The sequence below is a fragment of the Thamnophis sirtalis genome, unplaced genomic scaffold (genome assembly GCF_051295495.1).
Source record: "Thamnophis sirtalis isolate CommonGarterSnake01/CBP01778 unplaced genomic scaffold, rThaSir2_p1.2 scaffold_1, whole genome shotgun sequence".
NCBI lineage: Eukaryota > Metazoa > Chordata > Lepidosauria > Squamata > Natricidae > Thamnophis > Thamnophis sirtalis.
The window spans coordinates 58295665-58319906 of NW_028261381.1; the positions used below are offsets into that span (position 1 = coordinate 58295665).

A 24242-nucleotide genomic window follows, 5' to 3' on the forward strand; every position below is an offset into this window, starting at 1 on the left:
AGGATGAGAAATAGCAAGTATCACATTATTTTTTATATTAGCTCATTCATAGTAACAAACAACAATGCTAAAGTTGCCTTCAAATTGAGTAGAATCCTGGAGACTGCATCTGTGCATTCTACTTCGCTGCATTACGGGGTTTGTCCACTATCACAATTGTGGAATTCTCAGGAAGCCCCTTCCAAATATTAATTGGAGTTAAGCCTGCTTAGCTCCCAGATCACCCAAAATTAGCAAGTGCTACCACCTGCTGAGGATTGCTCTTTCAATTGTGCTAATGCAGCTTGCTTCACTGTTGTATAACTAACAGCTTGGAATGAAGTTCCTTTAATCCCACTGACTTTAATTAGATGAACTCCTTTAAATGCAAATGTTCTAGATAGACTAATTTGAAGAGTGATCAACTTGAAAGGGCAACAAAAAAGGAGAAGATATTAATGAGCTGCTTCTAATATTATTGTTCTAACAACTGCCATCCTTATTGGTCGGGAGAAAATACGACCAGATTCTGCCTGCCAAATTCTCCCTCCATCCTCTCAATATTATGTAAAGCTCTAGAGTTCCATAAATTTAAGCTGGATGTAAGGATTTGCATCCCCTTCATGGACACTTTCCTAAATAAGCATTTTATCTCAGTCCAAGTGATGAAAACCACAGGCCTTAGTTAAAGAGCTGCATGAAGTAAGGTGGAAATGGACACTCTATTATTCAGGTGGGCTTAATATGTTCACCTGAACCAGAGGTAGTATTCAGCAGGTTCTGACCAGTTCTGGAGAACCGGTAGCGGAAATTTTGAGTAGTTCGGAGAATCGTAAACGCCACCTCTGGCTGGCCCCGCCCCATCTATTCTCTGCCTCCCGAGTCCCAGCTGATCAGGAGGGAATGGGGATTTTACAGTATCCTTCCCCTGCCATGCCCACCAAGCCATGCCCACAGAACCAATAGTAAAAAATTTACTATCAATGCCCACAGAACCGATAGTAAAAAACCACTGACCTGAACACGTTGTGGGTTATAGCTTAGACCACGGGTGTCAAACACGTGGTGTCATGTTGCTGTCACGTGACATTTTGTGATGTTTTTGTTCTTATTCATGGAGCTGGAATGGGCTGGCCTGCGTGTGACACATCTGGCCTATGGGCCACCAGTTTGACACCCCTGGCTTAGGCACTTCTATGAACTGAACCTTGGAGGTTTGTTCAAGAAACTCTGATTAAAACTCATAGTTCTTTATGTACTGAGCCTATTTATGTACTGATCCCTTTAGATGGCTATTATTTAAAATCAGCCCTCTATTGCCAAACTAAACATGGTCTAATTTGATGGTCCAGGGACTGACCGTGAGATGAACTCTCTCAAGAATTCTGTTTCTTGAGTCCTCCATATGGTACACCACAAATATTTCTTTCAGGCCATTGTGCTACCTCCTGACTTTCAACAACCCAGAAAGTTTCTGTTCCGCTTGTTTCATTTAATGGGAGAGAGGTAACCTTGATTGCTTTGTTCTCAGCTCCATCCCCCTGGCATGTCATCTTTAAAGTTACTCTTCTGAAGGCTCCTGATCATCGAGAGGCCCATCAGGATTCCAGCTCATGTTGTGTCACAGCAAGACTTTCAATGTTTTCACCGGATAAGGATGCTCTTAAGGAAAATCCTGAATGTGATAATTAAGCTGAGCGTATCAGACCAAAAGCAGTGAGTTGAAAGATTTGGACTGCACTTTGCTCCCACTGAGAGTTTTATCTGCTGTAGGCAACATTGATCTTGCTGGCTAGTAACAAGGCATGGCAGGGAAGGCAAAAACAGAGTTAGCTTAGCAAAATCTTAGTGAGGTTTTAGCAAAGATCTTAGATGGACTCAGCAAGTGACAGCACCTAACTAATCCCTCCTCAAAAGTTAAGTGAGGTCAGACCTAGTTAGCAACTCTACTTTACATACAAAAGCAAAAACCTGCTTTGAAGCACATAGGGAAGCTAAGTTAATGCAAACTCATTACTGAAAACTCTCCTTTGTGCAGAAGAGAAGCAGATAGTGTCTCATTTCAGTAAAAAGCATGGCGTGTCTCTGGTTCCTGTAGCAGGATATAGAAATACAGTACTGTGTATGTGTAAATGCTATCGGATAGACTACAGGTATGGGACCTGAATTCAGAAAGTGCATGCGTGAATGCATAAGAGACTTTGGTTTAATCCTTGGCAGTTCAAGAATGTGGCAGCAGCTGTCAGGAGGGCATAATCTTTTCCTTGGAAGAAACAAATAGGTTGAATTCACACATTCTGTTCAGCCATAATTGTTCTTATTGTTCTGGTTTAGTTTTGGCTGTTGCATGAACCCAATCAATTGTGGCTGATTTGATCCATCATAATAAAAGAAACCACAGTAACAGGGGTCTATAAAGTAAATAGGTATGGTTATTCAATCAGCCCTCTTATGATTCCCCCCTCCCTATCAGCTCAAAGCATTCTTAACCTCTTACTTGTAAAAAAAAGGGAAGGGGGAAGCTTGGGACCATTCCTGTGAACTTTTTTTTAACCATCCTTTTTTTTTTAGCTGAAAGCTAATTTTTAAAATGGTATATAGGTTGTCCTTGGCTTACAATCATTTATTTCATAATGGTTTAAAGTTACAATAGCTACAAAAAGTGATTTATGACATTTTCTCAAAGTTATAACCATCACACAATGTCTGTGGTTGAGTGATTGGGATTTGGGTGTTTAGACACTGGCTTGCATTTATGATTTTAGCATTCTGTAGTCATGCAATAGTGATTTGAAACCTTCTCAGTTGGTTTCCAACGAGGAAAATTAGTGAGGGAAGCAGTGGTGGGTTGCAGACAGTACGCCCCGGTACAGGCGTACTGGAGCCTGCCCGGAGCACCAGATACCGTTCCAGTACGGTGTTCTGGAGGGCCCACCTGCCCGCCCGAGCTCCTTATTGGTCTTTTAAGTCTTCAGTGCTTCCATGCACGGCGCATACAGCGCCTGTGTGACGCTCCGCTGAGCAACTGGAGCGTCGTGGAGGCTCGTGGAGATGCTAAGATGTGCGCGCACTGCGCACATCCATGTGGACGCCGCTGGGCCCATTCCAACCGTACCGGTTGGAACGGGATCTGGAACCCACCACTGGGGTAAGTCACATTCACTTTGGGCCAGTTTCTCTGTCCAACATTTAAACTATAAGAAAGTAAAGTGGAGGCAAATATAGAATAAAAAGAAAAGTTCTCCAAAACTGGTGAAGAATTCTAATTATGTGCCAGTTTGGAGTGAATAGCTCATTTCAAGAAGAAAGAAAAGGTCAACCACATGCAATTCAATGAAATACAATAGTGCTGAAAAGTTTGTGAATATTTTTGCATTTTCAATATTTCTGTATAAACCTATCTTAAAAAATGATCTGTTCTCCACACAAGAATTACACACAATTGAACAAATGGGTGAAACATTTACTTGTTCATTCATCTAGTGACAAAAATGATCCAAAGCTCCATATTGGTCTGTGTGGAGGAAAGGTTATTGTAAATATGATACTTTCAACAGTGGATCTGGTTGTTTATTTCCTTCCAATCAATTGTGGGATTTTTTCTTATACATTTTTAAAAGGTAACTATATGTTCCAAAGATTTTTTTTTACAAATATATAATATAGGATCATATTTTAAATACAAATTATCCTAAATGAAAGTTATAAATATCATGGTACATGTTTATAATGACATTTTGAGAATTTGTTGAAACATAATTGTTTCCTGAACATTTGTGTTCATATAGTGGGAATTCGCTTGATTGAATGTTGCAGTTTCTTATACTGTATTTTTTGCAGTATAAGACGCACTTTTTTCCTCAAAAAAGAGGCTGAAAATTTGGGTGCGTCTTATACATCGAATACAGCATTTTTTTGCCTCTCAAAGCCCGCCCCCTTCATCAAAATGGATCTGGGGAGGGCAGAAATGAGCAAACAACGGGCTGTTTTTTGCTCCCCCTCCAGCAGCACTCTATAAGCCTCCATAAGGTATGCATGCAATTTGTTTGACTTTTTTTTTTGCGAAAAACGGGCCATTTTTTGCTCGTTTTTGGCCCCCCATGCCCCCAGGAGCATTCTGTAAGCCCCCCCCCCAAATGGGCCCCATTTTCATGAAAAACGGGCTGTTTTTGGGAGGTTTGCAGAGTGCAAAAACTTTTTTTCCCTTTTTGGAAAATTCTTTGATTGATGAGAATTACATTGATCAACTGCTGTGCCAGCAGTCTTAGGTGCTGCAGATTGTCAGCAATTTCCTTCTCCAGCACATGGATAAATACACTTGGAAACATCTACCTACCTACTCTCTCTCCCTCTCCCTACCTATCTACTGTATTTCTCTCCTTTTCTCTCTATTTTTCTCTCTCTATCCCTCTGCTACCAACCTACCTACTCTATCTCTCCCTTCCTATCTACTGTATTTCTCTCTCTCTCCCCTCTATCTACCTATGTACCTACCTACTCTCTCTCTCCCCCCTCTATCTACCTATGTACCTACCTACTCTCTCTCTCTCCCTATCTATCTACTGTATTTCTCTCTCTCTTTCTATTTCTCTCTATCCCTCTACCTACCTACATACCTATCTACCTACCTACCTACACACACACTCTCTCTACCTACCTGCCTACTGTATTTCTTTCTATCTATCTATCTATCTATCTATCTATCTATCTATCTATCTATCTATCTATCTATCTATCTATCTATCATGTCTGTCTGTCTGTCTGTCTGTCTGTCTGTCTGTCTGTCTATCTATCTATCTATCTATCTATCTATCTATCTATCTATCTATCTATCTATCTATCTATCTATCTATCTATCTATCTATCTACCTACCTACCTAACTACTCCCTCCCTCCCTCCCTCCCACCCTCCTGTATTTTTCTTGCTTTCTCTCCCTCTCTACCTATTTTTTTTTTAAATTGCCTCTTCAAAACCTTGGTACGTCATATACTCTGGTGCGTCTTATACTCTGAAATTACTACAGTAATTCTCTGTAGATAAAAAACAAAACAAAACAAACATCCTTGCTATGTCAGATATAAACTCTGACTTTTCTCCCTGATTTGATGGGGAAAAACCCATCATTCTATGGATAAACATTCATAAAATATATATACTTGATCATTTTATTTCTCCTGTGCAGGATAATTCAAACACATGAATTCCCATCACATATAGCCTTGCTGACAGTCCAGAATGAGCACTTTAAATTGAAATGTGAAGAATTAAATTACTAAATGGAAGCTTGCATCCCTTATTTCCTTCATTTATAAAAAATAACTTTTATAATGAATGCCTTGCTTGCAAAAGGTGATATTTTTCATAAAATAAAACACAATGCAAAAACAAATGTTTAGGGTAAGATGCTCAAATAACGAGTCGCCCCCCCACCCAAGTATTTCCAGCCTCTCCAGGTACAATCATTGCTATTACTATTAATCTTCTCATTGTTCCTATCACCCATCTCCTCCCACTTATGACTGTATGATTGTTACTTTGTTGCTTGTATCATTATGATTTATACTGATTATTTCCTAGTATGATTTGATTGCTTATTTGTACCCTATTAAAGCAGCCGCAAAGTGAAATTTGGACATTAAGTGTGAAACCTACTGGGTCAGGCTGGACAGCCTCTTAGAACCCCTTTACTTCTATATTAAAAGTCACATAGACAAGAGTTGGAACTTGCAATAGAATAAGAGGGACAGTTAGAAGTTACTTAAAGGAAGTGTCCCCATTCACTAACCACAGGATGTTCTCGCCAACGTCCCTATGTCGAAACTTGTGTTAAAAGTCCAAACCACAAAGTTCAATTAAAGTTCGTTAATAACACGTAAGCCATACCTGAAACAAAAGAAGTAAGATCCCATCTCCTTATAAGGTTTTCTCCTCAAGGTAACCGTTAAGAAATGTGTTAAGTATTTCCATGTTGCAATGCTTTTGAGAATGTATAAGAATGCGTGCTTCGATAATTAAGGTTGTTCAGAACTTGCAATGCTAGCCATGGGCTAGCTTTCTGAACCTGGCTGCCAAATAAACTTTTCCTGTATCCTGAGAAGTCTAACGCCTGTCATTTTCTGCAACACTATGACTATCATTAAGTGTAATACCTTATGATTCATGACGAACGTATCTTTTCTTTTATGTACACTGAGAGCATATGCACCAAAGACAAACTCATTGTATGTTCAATCACACTTGGCCACTAAAGAATCCTATCCTATCCTATACATATTATGTTGGTACAAATTATTTGCCCTATTCCTTGTAACTGAATAGAGGTTGTACAACGCAAAATAAATGGACACCCAATAGATGTTATTCCACGGACGTGGTGTAGATCAAGAACCTCAGATATCGCTCCTTCTAATGCGACTTTTCAGCAACCAGCTTTAACTTTAGTCCTAACGCTCCCTTTCTCTCCATGCTCGGTCCGTAAACTTTATTAGGACGTGGCCCACCGTAGTGCCTGAGCGGAAACAAAACTTCACTTCCCATGATGCATTGAGACTTTTTTTTCCCGTGACGCTTTCCTTAATGGACGTCGCCGCGAGGGGGTTGGCGATTTGTGACTTTTAAGGTTCTGTTGGGAATTGTAGTCAACGGCTAGTAGGAGGCTTGAAAGGCTTCAACCCGGGAGGTGAATCCTGGAGATGGGACCACGAAGTTACCGGATGTTTCTCGTGCAGCGCAGCTTCTGCTTCTTGGTGGGAAGTAGCAGCTGGGTGCGGCTTAATTGCTTAAAGGGGTGGACGGGTGGGGGGAATCGGGGTCAATGCTTTAGATAGAGTCACCGGGACCCAAGCAAAGTCCAAAGTAAATGCTTAAAAGTTGACTTTTAGGGTCTTGCACTCTTTCGTGAAGCAGTGCGGCTCGGATGGATGTAACCCTGAAAATAAAAAGCCTTTATTTAAGCTAGGCACGAATATTATATTTGCACATTGAGCTAAGTAGTGGCTCTTGAATTAGGTTTTGCAGAATAAACTATGATTTTGTGCACAACCCATAATACCACAATGGCTGGTTCACCAAAGCTAAAACCAAGCATAAAGTCCATTGACACTTCAAAGAGGAAAACTGCTTCTCAGCTCTTCCCTTTGGCATGTTGGTATTGTAAGTCTTGAATTGTTTCAAAATTTATTCTGGTTTGTTGGCTTGCAGGGTGACACTGGAGGAAAAAGATGTACTATTCCAAGAAAGGCTGAGCCTTACTGAGGTTACTTTAAATCGACTGAAGAACTGCTAGCTTTTGCAGCCTTTTAAGATTGTCATAAGGTATGTTTTAATATTTACAAATACTTAAGTGTTTTGTGGCCTGGGTTGCTAATATTCTTATAAATGTTCAATTTTTGAAACAGTTGAGATTCTTAACAGAATATGTAGGTCAGCTGTAGCAAACTTCCTATATGCCAAAACGTCAGAAATCAAACTTGAATTTTGCCTCCTTTGGATTTGAGGTCAGTTTTTTTTCTTAATTCCATATTTGAAAAATTGGTTGCGGCTTTTAGCCAAATTTACCTAGAGTTATCTATCTTAGTTGCAATTGTAAGGGGCATTACATCAAGCTATATCATGTCTTATTTTATTTGGTGAATAGTTCCTTCCTGTTACCACCTGAGTATGAGAAGCGGGAGAAAGTAGAGCATAATCTGACATGCAAGATTTGGTTATTATAGCCAATCTTAATAAATTTAATCTTGGCTTTCATGCAGGGTAGATTTTGTTGTCTGGCCTAGCTAGTGGGACTGACATTCAGTTTCTAGAATTGAGGCCTCCCCCTGTCTTTGGAGGGAGAGACTTAAAATATCCTAGGGTCTCTGAAATGCCCTTCATAAATTATAGGATTGCAACTTTAATGTTTTTATTGTTGGATTCAATTGTGATTGATGTGGTGGCCTAAGTGGTGAAGATGCTCACTTCCCATTTGGAAGGTTGAGAGTTCAGTTCTAGGTAGCAGCAATGTTTTCTCTCAGAGCGCAAAGAGAAAATTTATGTTATGACCAATGTTCCCTCTAATTTTTTTTCAGTGTGAGTGGAAAAGTATAGTGTTTGAGCAGTACATTTTCATGCCTGAGCACCTGAATTTTTTTCACAGATGTCACCTAAGACAACAACAAAATTATTTGAAACTCAAAGTTATGTTTATTCAAGGGACCCGCTTAATTAAAAGTGTTCTATAATATCAGTATGACTTATAATACTGCAAGTCTGCAATATTAAAATACTTGTATAGGGGATCCCCGGGATCCCCCGAAGAGATCAAATCACAACCAGTATGCCACCTTCTTGGTATATTGTTTTTATTTTCATTGAGTTTTTAAAAATGAGCATTATTTCACCCTTTTTTATTTTTGATTGGTATCTGCAATTTGTGTTAATTCTGTTCATACATATAATATAAATGAAAAACCCAGTTCTCTTAAAAATCTTTTAAGTTCTTTGTGGTGCTCTCTTTTAGAATTGGCCAACTAATATTTCTGTTCCCCCAACTAATGCCAGGCAGAGTTAACTGAAAAAGTAATTTTTCATGAAGGGACATTTTCCTAGAATTTATGAATAATAGTTCATATTTATATCTGCTAGGTTCAGCAGAGGATGACCAATTATTCTAAAGCTATTATTGTTGCTTGTATCTCCTAATTTCAATATTTTCTTGATATTCAGTATATCTTGCAACTATTTGCAGTTGGCAAATAAATAGGGTAAGTGATTATGCTTTTTAAAGACATTTAAGTAATTGATAGTAATTAGTATTTTGCATGTTGTGCGCAAAAGTATTGCAAGAGTATTCCATACTGGGGGAGACATTCCCCAAAACACAGCAGGAACAAAAAAGATAACATTCCCTCCCCCTCTCCTAAAAATCTTTCAATTGGAAAGTTCACAATAATTACATGCACTAACCTCTTAAAGGAGCCGTTGCAAATACCCATTTTTTACCGTTTTACTGAAATGTGAGAACTCAAGATAAATGTTTTTAATTCATTGCTAAGGAGGGAGGGGGCAGGGGGTGTTTATTGTTTACTACTTTATTGAGGGCTCCAGACCGTCACCCTCCGTCTTGCAAAAAGCATGATCTCACACCCACTAAAACTCCCCTCCACCTCAGTTCATACCAGCATTATCCCTTTCTGCAGCCACTTTTCCTCCTCCCTCCCCAAAATTCACCCGCCAACACCAAGAGGAACAGGAAAAGAGGCGCCTTCTCTGCCCGGTGCCCCATACCACTGTGCCACGAAAGCCAGGCGGACCCCCGCCAAAGCAGCCGGTTAATGAGCTTCCCCACTTGAGTCAAGTGAAGCCTCTGCCAGGAGAGGGTGGGCACAATCCAATCCGAATGGGAGCCAACACCCGTCGCTCATTCCCTGCTGGCTTTAGATTGTCCTGGGAACCGGCAAGTGTGAGCAAGAGAGGGCAGGAGATGCCCGCTTTCTCTCCCCGCCTCCTAAATCTGGCGGCGCAACCAATCACAGAGCAAAACTTCCCTGCCTCTGCCCCGAGAGTGGAGAGGTATAACTTCTGTGACAGAAATCAGCCTGGGTGCTCTGCAGCTTGGAGCAGAATTGGCAGGGACTCCAGCCATTATGCAAAGAAAGCCCAGGAGCGCAAAAATTAGCGCCGGAAGCGGAGAGTGGCCTCTCATCTAACAGGAAGTGTAACATTGAAAATCATGTGCGGCACTTGGAAACTGCTGCGTGGTGTTTCCATATTATGTGCGCAGCCGCGCAAGCGCGCACCTTAGAGGGAACACTGGTTATGACTCCACATAGACATCAGGAAGGGCATCTGGCCAGTAAATGTTCAGCTCCATTCAATCATCCCAAATCTACCTCAAATTAAGAGATTACAGGGCAGTAAAAGGAAAAAAAGTTTGATTCAGTTAAAATAATACTTTTCCCTCTGATTATTTATTTGTATCTATTTTACAGTTTCAATATCTTTTTGTTTTTCTATTTCACACATTTTTGCAAGAATGAATGAATAAATAAATAAATGAAAAAAGAATGTGTTAAGCACCATCTCAGAAGAAGTATTTTCCCTATTTTCTAATAAAAAGGAGATGCTACTTCTTTAAAGAAGTGGCTAGCTGCATTGCCCATGTATGTTATCTATTTAACGAAGTGTGCTATTTGTTTCAAAAATGTTGGTTTTATTTTATTGTGCAATGAATCACTTAATAGTTGCTATAAACACATGATTAATTAAGGTTTCTCTGATTTGTTAAAAGAACTGGTTTTTATTGTAGTTTCATCTCCAGTTCTAGTGACTTTTGGTGAGCACTCACAAAAAATGTTGCCTAGACTTACTGAAGAGCAGAAAAGGAAGATCGAGGAGAACCGGCAAAAGGCTTTGGAAAGGAGAGCAAAGCGACTGGCAGCTCAGCAGGGTGGTGTTGCTATGAAGCTCTCTGACAGGCAGAATCTTGATAGCTGTCAAGGAAACCTGCAGCGGCCTTTGAAGAAGCAAAGCTATGACACCATCCTTGGTAACCAGCACCTCCAGGGCCCTGGCAGCCATTTGATGCAGAGAAGTCCTCGGATCTGTTCTGATCATTGTAGTTCAAATCAGCAGGCAACTGTTTCACATGGAGGCCAACAAAAAGATGATTCAATGGACTCTAGCCCAAATTTATACAGACAGTTGGATAGCACTAAGAAGCCCTCATTAGCAATGCAAAGCTCTCTGAGTAATTCTCATTGCCATTCTCCGGAGAGTTCTTGCAGACAAGGTCAGATAATCCAATATAATTCTGATCCATTGCAGTTGCCTACATGTGGTGCAGCAGGCCAGAATACTGGAGACCAGCATCAGACTATTTTAGCTGCTAATATGAATTTACACCCTGTACAGAGTCAGAACAAATCTGTTGGCAAGCAGGGTCTCCTTAAACAGGCAACATGGCTGGATGCAGGTGGAACCACTGTAAGGGATTGTCCAATGCATTCAGGTACCAGAAATCTAGACTGTGCCAAGAAAAAAGGGAGTAATGCATTGCAGTTTTATGGTACAAAACCCCTTTTGGCTTCTGTAAAAGGGGGCAGAGAACAAAGTTCTACTGTTTGTAGGGTTCCAGGCAATGTGCCTGAGATGTCTGAACAGAAAAATCACAGAATTCTCAAAGGAAAATGTATAAACCATTCAGAAGGCCGATTCAGAGTTGAGATTGGATATAACACAGAGCTCATTGAGATATTCAGAAGTTTACCAAGCAAAAAGTATGGTAAGTGTAGCTCTTATTGTTCAGTTCGCTGTGTTTTTAAAGACCTTTCCCATCGAGATTGTGCTAAATATTGTGAATCATGCAGAAATAGCTTTATTTTTATTTTTTACCTTGATTTTGGCCATGGAGGTGCAGTGATTAGAATTCAGTATTGCAGGCTAATTTAGTAGTCAGTAGTTCAATCCTGACCAGCTCAAAATTTATTCAGCCTTCCATCCTTCCGAGGTCAGTAAAATGAGGACCCTGATTGTTGGGGAGCAATATGCTGATTCTGCAAACCCTTAGAAAGGACTGTAAAGCACTGTGAAGCAGTTTATAATCTAAGTGCTATTGCTATCTATGTTGAAAAGGTTCCAAAAATGGTCTGTTGTGGGTGAGATAGTTTCAGGCCATTTATAAACTTTAAAGGCACAAAAACAGACTTCCTTTCCCACATACAGGTAGTCCTCAACTTATGATTCCAATTGAGCCCAAAATTTCTGTTGCTAAGTAAGGCAGTTATTAAGTGAGTTGTGCCCCATTTTACGGTCTTTCATGTTACAGTTATTAAGTGAATCCCTGCCATTGTTGAGTTAGTAACACATGGTTGTTGAGTGAAACTGGCTTCTCCATTGACTTTGCTTGTCAGAAGTTTGCAAAAAGGGATCACAACATTGCAACCATCATAAATACATGCCAGTTGCCAAGTATTCAAATTTTGGTCATGTGATCATGGTTGCTATAATAGTCTTAAGTGTAAAAAAATGTCACTTTTCAGTTGTAACTTGTTACTAAACAAATCGTGGTAGGTCAAGGACTATCTGTACTATAGTCGCCATTGGGTGTAGAACAGTAGCTGAAGAAGAAAAGCAGCTATGTCATGAAGGTTGGAGAATCTTGCCTGTGCAACTGTTTTAATGGGTAAATGAGAGCGCCATACAGGAGTGATGAAGAAGAAGTACCTATCAGCTTAAAACGTTGGCTGTAATAAACTCTTAAATTCAGTTTCATGCTAGATTAAAGAGCATTTTTCCTTAATGGGGATGATGCCCAACATCTGTGACTTCCCCATTTCAAAATGCTTATTTTATTAGTCATGTCATTGCAACTAATAAATGTAAAATCTTTCTGTTTATTAATCTAAGTATATATCTATGCACATCTTATTTCTTATTCCTGCTGACTCCTGTCTGGAAACAGGACTCGTGCTTATTTATGATAATCAGGGCTTGAAGTATATTTAGCTTTTTGAAAAGAAAAAGATCTGTACTGTTTACCATTGTTGATATCTGTAAAAGAAGGAAAAAATAGAATTATGTTTCTGGTGTAATAGGATGTCTTTGTTAACAAAGAATTATGATTAGGGTGCAGAGGCCTGGGAGTACCAATCGAGGTAGCACTTTGACAGACTAGAGCAGGCATAATGAAGATTCATTTACATCTCCGCTAAGGAGATACATGTGTATTTCTAAGTACAGTAGCCTTTTCTAAATGGCACTTCTACTCATAAAATTAGACAACTCATATGATAATATGTGTTGTCATTTTCAGTCATGTATATTGTCTCTGAGAATAAGGCGTAAAACACTATTATATCTGATTTGTTTTACAATGGCGAGTGGTATGTGGAATTTAAAAATATTTTATTCAATTTAACTACAACTAAAGGTTTATATATAATAAAATTTAATAAAATAAGTTACCATATACAAGAGACTATCTATCTATATCTATATCTCTATATATCTCTACATTATCTATCTATCTATCTATCTATCTATCTATCTATCTATCTATCTATCTATCTATCTATCTATCTATCTATTATATGTCAAACTTGGATGACTTTCTCTGCCTTGGCACGTCAATTGTGAACTCATGTGCAAAGGATCATCTACATTTATTCAAATAATCTCTTTACAGTGATCTCATAAATTATAATAATTAGTCTCTGGCTCTTTGTAAGTCTAGTACATGGTTGATCTATATATACTGTACATTCTAAATAAGTTATCTTGATACAAAGATTTCTTATGCCAGTGATCTTACATTTATTGTTCCTTTGAGTTAGTGTTCACCCCTTGGGACTACCTGAACAAGTCCATGCAGCAAAATCTCTTGCCAAGATTTTGGAAGTGGTTTGCCCTTGTCTACTTCCTATGACACAGAGGTGACTGGCATAAAGTAACCCAGTGGTTTCATGTCTAAGGTGGGACAAGAACTTGCAGTCTTCCAATGTCTCACCTGGTATCCTAACTAGTACACCAAATTGATCTTCTTGGTATGTTTTAGCCTTTCTAAGTACAATATAATATTCCTGACTTTAAATTATTATTTTTAACTTCCTTTTACTTCAGATCCAGAAACAAGGATGTGGAATTTCAGTCTTGAAGACTATGGCGAGCTCAGTAAGTAATTAGTCAGTTGGAATTCTGTTTTGAAATCCTCTAAATTTGGAAGAGTTTAGCAGAGAAATGTGGTTTTGGAAAGCCTATGAGACGATTAATACCATTAGCTTAATTAGTGGTGGAAATCATTTATATTCATCAATTTATTCAAAGATACATTCACATACTTTTATCTGTAAAGGAAAGTTATATTCAAAGAAACAGACCATAGTTTTGAAAAATAGATAGTTTAAAATGACTTCAACAGTTTTGTTTAACTAGTCGGAAATTTACCAGCCTTACAAAAAAAGCAAAAAACCCAGAGGTTATAGCTTAATATTTCAAAGAGGCAACTCTGCAATATTGGAAAATTTCAACTAGCTGTAAAGTTTTATTTTTTTAAGTGCTATCCAAATCATAAAACAATGCTGAATTCAGAGTAGAGTAACAGTATGATACATTTTCTTAGCCTCCTCAGTGGGCAGTGGTGGGCACTGATAATAATCTCAGACCTGTTCTGTTTTTCTTCTGCATTTGAAAGTCTCTGGTCTGTCTTCGATCCTTCTCTTTTCCATTCTTCTTGGAAGTTGATGGTTTTATTCTGATTATCTGTTTCGTCTTTCTTTTTCTCTTCTTTGAAATCTGCTTTTATCCCCAGTGGAAAAAGTAGAGCAATTTCCCTCCGTCTCTTTGACATCCCTGGAAGGAATGGAGAAAATGACCAGCGGTGGAGAATCATCTTCTGCTAGCCAAAATTCTCAGCTGAGATCCCTCTTGAAGACATGTACCGGCTGGCAGAAACCATCAGCAACCCTCAAAGGAAGATGCATTCTGATTTCCTATTCTCGGTTTGAAGTAGATATTGGCTATGCTGCCAACATCGTAGGAGTGTTCAAGCAAGTGAATTCCAGGATTTATGGTGATTAAGATAGCTGTTATCTGAACTTGAACAGTACAGCGGTGGTTACTATATCTTAATATAGTCTTTGTTTCTGTTACTTAGAAAGCTACTAGAACTGATTAAAAAACATATGAACATTCTAGTTTAACTTTGCATTTGTGATACTGTTTTTGAAATCTGGTTACTTCTCATAGTTTTCCTCTCCCCCACCCCCACTGTATTTCTTTGAAGCCTGATGTTTGTTCATTCCTATACTTACCCAGATTCTTTACTATGATCCTTGCAGATATGAAGACCAGAAAATGGAATTTCTTACTGGAGGATTACCTAAGACTAAGTAAGAAATGTTCTTTTCTTAGTGTCCACAGATTTTTGAAAGACTTGTTTTATTTTATTGATTAAAAAGACATGTAGCCACCCACCTTATGTACCATAACTCTGGTCGGCTCACGCAATACAGTTCTTAACATGTGCCTCTAAAGTAGAGATAACTGACATAGTAATGCATTTTGCCGGAATTCTCTGATTCTTTAATTGAAAATGATTGCTTACAGCTTTCACATGATGGCACTAGAAGCAATTATATGATTGACAGGTTAATTTTTAAAAAACTTCTTTTTATAACATAGGAGTCCTGTGTAGGAAGACTTTGATGGGGATATTTTGACTAAATTTTATTCTGAAGTCATTCCAAAGTTTATTCTGCTTCTCTTCAGTTCAGTTTGGAGCAAGGCTGTGCATCACTTTGAAACATGTCTTGAAAACAATGCAGTTGTCTGCCAAAGTTGGCACAGTTGCTAATGCGTCTTCTGCTTCTGTGTGGGGTGACTGGAAAGGCCCCATTGCAGGGGTCTTGAGAAATGGTCTTCTAGAGCAGTCAAACTGCTGAACTTGATAGAAATATGCCAGCTATTGCTTTTTGTGTGGAAGAGAAGACAACACACTAATCAGATTCTCCTTGTTTTCTTGAAAATGTTATCTACCCAATTATTTAGAATTAGTTCAATCCAGTGCACACTTTGTTTTTGCTGCTGTGTTTAAGTAAGGAACTGCGTGAACATCATCTATTTAAAAAAGCAGTTTTCTTTGTGGCTAGGGACGTAAGTATGGGAAATTGGTTTGATATTCTTTTGGTTGCTTCAATGCATTGTCTTGGATATGTTTCATCCTTTTACTAAGAGTATCTCCTCCCTCCCTCCCTCCCTCCCTCCCTCTCTCTCTCTCTCTCTCTCCCCCTCCCTCCCTCCCTCCATTCTGTCTCTATATTCAGCTATGCGCATTTAGCTATTACCTAAATTGCTTCATTGTATTAAGATAAAAGATCATTTGGAACAAGAAATAAAGCATCTCCTGAATGAATCACTCCAGCTTCTGAAACATTCTAATTTCCTCCTCTTTTGCAAAGCAGTAAAAAGGATGTAATAGCTGCAGTTTGCCAGCATATAATTCTAACGTGTGGCTTTCTGAGCAGCGTAACCTTATGGGGTCTCTGTTTCAGCAGAGACAGCCTATTTGTCTTGTTGTAGTGTAGTGTAGATCAAAGCAAAGGAAGCATACTTAACACTTAGCATATGTATCCTACAATTACAAATATAAATCTTTTCATATATTTATGTGCTTTTGCAATAAAGGATTTTGTCTGGATAGTAGGAGGTCTAATCTGGCTACTTTAGAGAAATAAACAGCCTGTAGTTTGCTGTCAGTACTAAACCTCTTATGATAGACAAAGAGAGTTCAGATTTGAATTCCTGAGTAAATTGTCAGAATTACTTTTTACTTTTCAATTTCTGTATTTCAGGACTTTCTTTTGTCAAAAAAGGTTGAGAAATGTTTGGTTGAAAGGCCTAAGACAATGCAGCAATATTTTCATTGTTTAAAAATAAATTGCTAGAATTAGGGCTTGACATAAAATAATGTTTGGATTTTGGGTGGTTTGGAATCCTTTCTTAATTGAGTATTCACTTACACTTATACACTTACACTTCTCTCTCTCTCACACACACACACACACACACACATCACTTTCTAGGAATAGAGGTAAAGAGGCATAATCTTTTTGCTGATTTTCATTTCATAAATTATAACAACCTTTAAGCTCAGGTTAAAGGTTGTTAGCTGACCAGAATTGATATATTAGATGGGTGACTTTATAGATTTTCTTTTTTTGACCAATCTGTTCTGTCTATATTTCCAGTGGAACTAGTAAAGAGCCTTCCAGATGTTCAGCTGAAACCACTACCCAAACCAGTAATAATGGCCTTTGTGACGCAATTTGAGAAATCTCTCTCAAAAGCAACAGATCCCCCGGAAGCAGACCTTGTAGGAGTGGATCCTAAACTTGTGACGAGCCTTCTGCCATTCCAGAGAGAAGGCGTAGAGTGAGTCAAGTCCTCAGTCCTCTTCAGAGAGCATGCCCAACCTATGCTGGACATGTTGGCCCTGACACACTTATAAGCAACAGCCTTGCCTTTTTGTTTTATCGCCTACAGTTTTGCTATCTACAGGGAAGGTCGTTTGCTCCTTGCAGATGACATGGGTTTAGGGAAAACTATCCAGGCAATCTGCATCGCTGCTTATTATCGAAAAGAATGGCCCTTGCTGGTGGTAGCTCCTTCTTCTGTGAGATATACGTGGGCTGAGGTAATGTCTTCTTCTGCAGAGCTTTGCTTATCAGTGGTACTTAACGGTAGCTTTTATATTCTGAAAGATGGTGGGATTTTTTTTCACTAGCTTCAAGTCTGATAAGACCATAGGAAAGTGCTATCCTTGAATACTGTTCCTTTATTTCTGTTTTGTTTTCATTAATTATTTGAAAAAGGCAGTAATTTTATTTTGGGTTTTCAAAATAGATGTTTGAAAAGTAAGGGGATATTATTTCACCTTTTTGAGTACATTTTAAGAACAGCTCAAGGGTTTTTTTTTTTATCGTTGGCCTTTCCATTCTGCATTTGGGACTTACCTGCTTTTAAAAGAGTGACCTGAAAAATGTTACATGTTATAGAAGCTGTGGTGGCGCAGTAGTTAGAAGGCAGTATTACAGGCTAACTCTGGCCACTGTCAGGAATTTGATCCTGACCAGCTCAAGGTTGACTCCTCCTTCCCTCCTTCTGAGGTCAGTAAAATGACCCAGATTGTTGGGGGCAATTATGCTAACTCTGTAAACCACTCAGAAAGGGTTGTAAAGCACTATAAATCTAGGTGCCAAGAGCTAAGTTACATATACCTAGTTTATGGCTTAATATTGTATAAATAAGACCACTGTGACTTGTTCAACAAATCATGATTAAAACAAACTGTTGTTATGCAAATCATCCTTATCAGGTTGAACATTTTGGATGGAACGCCTTATAGCAATGGGGGCGCCCGCCGCACCTTTTCAGTCCCAATGCAGATTGGGGCATTTCTGTGAAAATGTCTGCATTGTAAGGCATGCTTTAAGACAAGAGAATGTGATATTTTAAGGAAATACTTATTTCTAGAAGGGGAAGAAAAACAAGAAACAAAGTCTCAAAACTAGCTTACCACCTGAAAAAGTAATGGAAGTGTATTATTATTTTTAAATGTTGCTGCTTTCAATTCCACATTTATATTTTGACCAGCTTCAAGTATTTTTTATTTATTTTATATAAGAAAATTTATACGGCGGCCCAACTCATTCTTGGTGACTCCAGGCAGCTTACAAAGATAAAAACCGAATGTAAAAAACAATAAAAAGCAATGATCGCTATATGATGCAAGGTGAATACAGTTAGGAATTGCATAGCAATTTGTGGACTTAAAAGTGAGCTATATAAAGTATAACAATTTTTTAAAAATTAGCTATAATCTTTAAGCTATTCAAATGGGGAAAAAATATTTTATTTGCCTTTATGTTTCCCCTACTTTTTTAGGCTTTCCATAGATGGCTTCCTTCTCTCAACCCTGACACTATCAGAGTCATAGCAACAGGCAAAGACCAAGTCTCGGCAAAACTGATTAACATCGTCAGTTTTGACCTTCTCAGCAAGATTAAGAAGCAGCTCAAAAACCCCTTCCAAGTTGTGATTGTTGTAAGTGGCCTTCAGGAGGTGACCTAATTTTGATGGACTGTTACAGATAGAGGTGGGAAACCTGTTTCAGCATAATGGGAATAACATGCAGTGGCTTCCTATGCATAATCTGGATTTTAAAACTTGTCTCAGCTGTTGGTATCCTGATAGGATAACTCAGCTGAAAGCTAATATTTGCATAGGCTACATTAATGTTTTATGTTAAGATTTGAATCTCTATGTAATGACCATTTTAAGGTAACGTAGTTAAACAATTGTGACAAACTGCTTAAATTGATTGCTGAAAAAATAACTGTAAGCAACTTTTTTTTGTATTTTTAGAAATATAAAAATTTATCTCTAGTCTACTGTAGATAAAGGATGACCATGAACTCTGTTCTTGTATTGTTGACCTTGCATGTTAGAAGTGTGTCCTGATCCTCACAAGAGTGCACAGGAATTATTCTGTCTTACCATCAAAGAATGACTTCTTAGAAACTGACTGCCTGCCCCTGGTCAGTATCTTCATGTTAATACAGAATAAATATAGGTAGTTCCCAGTAATAGTTGTGACTGGGAACTCTGTTGCTAAGCGACATGGTCATAAAGTGTGACAGCACATGACCCCAGAAACTTATGGTGACAGTTGTAGCAATCCCCCATTGCAGTCATTAATCTTGTACAGTTTATTAGGCCCAATAACTTTACACAATCTCTATTTGCAACTTCCTATTGGCCTCCCCACTGTCTTCGCTTGTTGGAAGCCAGAAAGCCATCATAATTTCAGGATGGCTGCCAAGGGCTCAAATCAGGCTCACGCAACAGCTGCAACTTTGAGGACCGGCCCTCTCCTCCTTCAGCTCTATTAATAACATCGAACAATCACCGGGTGAATGGTTGTTAGCCAAGGACTACCTGTACTACATGAAGCCCCTGGGTGAGATCATATGACGGCACGGGATTAAATACCACCAATATGCGGACGACACTCAATTGTATCTGTCCACCCCGTGCCAACTCAGTGAAGCAGTAGAAGTGATGTGCCAGTGCCTGGAGGCTGTTAGGGTCTGGATGGGAGCGAACAAGCTTGCATTCAATCCCGACAAGACCGAGTTGCTATTGATGCTCCCTCCCAAAAATGGTCCAGCTATTCCATCCCTTAGCCTAGGGGGTGAAACCATACGGCCCTCAGAGAGGGTTCGCAACTTGGGAGTCCTCCTGGATGCACAGCTGACGTTAGAACATCATTTGTCAGCTGTGACCAGGGGGACCTTTGCCCAGGTCCGCCTGGTGCACCAATTGCGACCCTACCTGGACCGGGAGGCCCTTCGGATAGTCACCCACGCCCTCGTGACCTCAAGACTGGATTACTGTAATGCGCTCTACATGGGGCTGCCCTTGAAGAGTGTCCGAAGACTTCAGTTAGTCCAGAACACAGCTGCACGAGCGATTGTGGGTGCACCTAGGTACACCCACGTTACACCTATCCTCCGCGAGCTGCACTGGCTGCCCATTGGTCTCCGGACACGCTTCAAGGTGCTAGTCGTTACTTATAAAGCCCTTCATGGCATCGGATCTGGGTACCTGAGAGACCGCCTCCTGCCAATTACCTCCCAAAGACCGATTCGATCGCACAGACTAGGCCTTCTCCGGATCCCATCTGCCAGCCAATGTCGGCTGGCGACCCCCCGGGGGAGCGCCTTCTCTGTTGCAGCTCCGGCCCTCTGGAACGAGCTCCCCGTGGAGATCCGGACCCTTACGACCCTCCAGGCCTTCCGTAAAGCCACTAAGTCCTGGCTGCTCCGGCAGGCCGGGGGCTGTTGAAGTATCCAGCCCCACGGTAACTATGAATGTTGTTGTATTTTAAATTGTTGTTTGTCTTATTTATTCCCTTCCCCCCCCTTTTTTTTAAATAAATGTTTTTTAATTTTAATTGAAACAAGTACAGCATCTTTCTTTACATCTGTAGAAAATGTATCAATCGATTTCAGATCCTCCACGGTCAACAAACATAACTCATATTAACTTAAGCATTATTATATATCCATTTTCATTTGACTGTAATTATTATTTAAAAGTATTAATACAAGTAATAATCTTGAACAATACCTGCCCACACCAGTGGGAAAAGAAAAAATCAAAAAGAAAAGGCAAAAAAAAAATAGAACAAAAAAAGAGACAAAAACGACAAAGGACAAGGCAGGAAAAAAGAACAAAACACAGGTATCTATTATAAAAAAGAAGAAGTATATCAACTGGTTACAACATGCTTTGGTGCTTCTCTTCCATTAACTCATATTAATTCAAATATCTTAACTCCCTTCCCCCTTTTTATTGTAAGCCGCCCGAAGTCCTTCGGGAGTGGGCGGCATACAAGACTAATAAACAAACATAACATAATTAGGGCAACGTGTAAATCCCTCATATAAACAAATATGGTTTAATGATGTTCTTGCTGACTATCTTGCAGAGTTCTGAGTTTGTATTTCACTGTGAAATAGCCCCCATGGAGTGCTCTGCTCTGCCATTTTTGTCTTCAATTCTCCCTCTGCTGGTGACTGTTATTAGCATAATCTTATCACTAATCAAGGTGGAGAAAGCAGGCATCTTAGAGTTGAAGGGGGGTCTATTATCCTTTCTCTGCATGGCTGCTTACTTGCTGAAATGCAGACAAGATGAGTACACTTCCAGAGACGTTTCCAATTTCCTCATTGTCCTGAAGCTCCGTCTCCTAACGGCACTCAGGAGAGAATTCATTACCGGAAGGGAGCTCTCAAATGGTAGGTTATTATCTACCTGGTGAGCCTTTAACAGCAAACCAGTTGGTTCCTAATTAGATTTCCTCCTTTCTTATATTTCTCATTAACCCCTTTATTTGGAAAGGTTGGTATAGCAGGGGACTGATAGTTATTCTGTATATAAGATGAGGTAGATCTTGTGATAATAAAAGAATAGTAATAGTTTAGAAGGGTTTTTCTTCCACTTCCCTTGTATCATTGGCTGCGATTGTTGATTGGAAAACACAGACTTGGGTGATTGTTATCAATGAATTACATTTCCAATAAATCACCTTGTGTTGTGTTGGTTTTTCATTTACCTTATTGCTGGGCCTATTGAGGTTGATCTATTTCTGGGCTCAAAACACACAGTGCATAAAATACTTCAGAGCTATTTATTCAAAACCAGCCCCCAAAGCAGTTTTCCTACTGTTCAAAATTTATTGTGTTTCCATTTCTCCAATTTCAGGATGAATCCCATTTTCTTAAGAACAGTAAAACGGCTCGGTGTCAGACTGCAATGCCTCTCTTAAAGGTGAGTATACGAATTGTGAGTGTAGAGACTGTTAGGCCCTGTGTGTTCAAAAGCCTTGTGTGTGTGTGTGTGTGTGTGTGTGTGTGTGTGTGTTTTGGTTAGGCACTTATGAGAAGGTTATAGATATTAAACAGCAGCATTACAGATACAACTCAAGAGTTAGAGCTTAAACATCCCCCTGAAGAATATACTGAAATGGCTTTGACTCTAAAGCCTAACTCATTATACTGTCTCCCTGTGAACGAATGTAAATAGGACACCAGATTTTTTTTCCCCTATTCACAGTTGCTCATTATGATTCTTTGACTCAAAAGAAAAGATTCAAAGGTTATTTCTTGTGGGCAAGCACTCTTAGGTCTAAGGTCCAGTTTTTATGTTGTGATCAACACAACAGCATATGTTTTTGCCAGAAGTATCGGATATGGAGAGGTTTTAGATAGATAAAGTACTTAACTTTATCTCGGTATTTGACGGGTAAGGTAGAATTAGGTGATGTCAGCTGCCTCGTGATTCACTACTCTTTCCAGCCAAAATAAAGGGTCATGTGGTAAGTCACATGGTTTGCTTTTAATACTCATTGTGTGTCTTGGAATGAATCCCAGGCAAGTACCAAGGTACCACTGTATATACTTTTTTTTTTTGAAAAAATGTCATTTAGATGAAAAAAAAAGATTTAATTATTAAGTTCTGAGATATGGAAAGCAATTTCAGATACTGAAAAAAATTCCTGGACAACCAGTCAGTCACTAAGTAATGTTTTTAAGCAAAATTAACCTGAACAATAATGATCCATCAGTATTGGTTATCTTAGTCACTAACAAAGCTAGCCCATCTTATCTGGATTTTGAAGCTAAGGTGGATTGGATTTGGCTATCTGCATAGGAGGCTACTCAGAGCTTGTAGCTAGATTTAAATTTCTTTTATTTCCCAGGAGGAAAAGCTGCCAAGAAAATGGCATAGTTGTGTCTACGTAGTCACTTGAAATTAAATTTGACTTGAGAGGATCTTTATCTTTTCCTCTTTATTTTCTATAAATATTGATACGTTAATATTCACAAAGTTATTATTCACCAATTAAAATGAAAACACCAAGTTCCTCTTCTAGGACTATTTAATATGGGCCTTGTAAGTATTAAAAGTAATGTGAAAATGATGGCATGCAATCAAAACGATTAAAAAGCAAGGTTGAAGTTTCATATTGAAACTGTTGAAGAGCAGATATGAAAATTGCATTGGGGAAAGGAAAATTGGCACCATTGTAACATTAAAAGTTTATCTTAACTTCAGGATCAGTTACACATTGATAGCTTCTTAAGATAAAGTGGTGTTTTTTACCATCCATTTTAAATATTATTTGCTAAGGAAAATGCTTTTGAGCAGTTATATATAGACACTTCAAATAGGCCCATGTATATAAGTCTAAAATTCCGTAAGTTTCAAAACCAATTATGAACAGAAATATTTTTAGTATATCCTCTGTAGATTTCTCAATCATCCATGATAAAGTATTGATGCTCCCTTGCTAAAGATTTAGGCAGCTATATGAATGTTATGAATGTATAATATAGTCTCCTGAGTTGGTTTCATATCCCAAATTGGAATATGAATCAAAAACAGTTGGAATTGGACAGAATCCAAATTGAATAAAATAAATAAATGCACTCTCATCATTGAAAATACAACTTGCACAGTTTGCGGCTGGCAACAGCCCAAATGCTCTAAAGTGCACAACTAGGCCATGCATAGATTATCTACCTACTTTTCCATCTCTAGAACAGTTACTATCAAAAGTAATTATGTAGCTTCCAGATCATCTAGATCCAGAGTTTATGTCCTGTACTTCTGTATCCTGTTTTATTTTATTTATTTCAAGACTTACAGTATATGGCCTCCCAATTCACACACACCCCCAACTCTTGATAGCATACAACAATGAAAAAAAAAAAGATCATATCCCAACAACAACAAAACATATTGGGGGAGGGAGCAATATGCACCAGGATATGTTATCATTCTTCATCATCATAATCCTGTCATCATCATCATCATCATTTTTAATGGCAGTTTGCAACAGGATATCCAAAATTTTATGTTCAATCTTTCTATAACTGTCTTTTCCTGTAGTGTGTTAAAATTGCTTTGTTACTTAGAGGAATTGACTGATTGTCCTTTGTTGATCATTTAAATCAATCTCAACAAATACACCTACTCAAGATTCTTCTCTAGATGCAGTGATCCTTCTTAGATGCAAACTGTTTAATGGCATATCTAAAGTCTATGTATTGACTCACTCCTTTGTTCCTAGGATAAAGTTCAAAATAGACCAGTGGAACATATGATTCTATTGCATTGGTACCCAGAAGTGGTAGAAATTCTTACTCTGTAGTCATTTATC

General features: G+C 38.8%; 1 protein-coding gene across 3 annotated transcripts in view; it reads left to right on the plus strand.

The window, feature by feature from the left end:
- Window positions 1–6561: 6561 nt before the first annotated feature.
- SMARCAL1 (SNF2 related chromatin remodeling annealing helicase 1) overlaps window positions 6562–24242 on the plus strand; it is a 35025-nt gene continuing 17344 nt past the window's right edge. Inside the window, exons 1-10 of one of the 3 annotated variants that reach the window (XM_087712465.1) lie at window positions 6562–6659; window positions 7181–7294; window positions 10278–11240; window positions 13577–13627; window positions 14265–14525; window positions 14794–14844; window positions 16702–16885; window positions 16997–17147; window positions 18398–18556; window positions 21782–21847. In XM_087712465.1, coding sequence (XP_087568591.1) covers window positions 10310–11240; window positions 13577–13627; window positions 14265–14525; window positions 14794–14844; window positions 16702–16885; window positions 16997–17147; window positions 18398–18556; window positions 21782–21847 — 1854 coding nt within the window. In that variant the 5' untranslated portion in view covers window positions 6562–6659; window positions 7181–7294; window positions 10278–10309. Of the gene's footprint in view, window positions 6745–7180; window positions 7295–10265; window positions 11241–13576; window positions 13628–14264; window positions 14526–14793; window positions 14845–16701; window positions 16886–16996; window positions 17148–18397; window positions 18557–21781; window positions 21848–24242 lie in introns of all 3 variants that reach the window. The other 2 variants (XM_087712472.1, XM_087712456.1) reach the window with 2 other exon arrangements.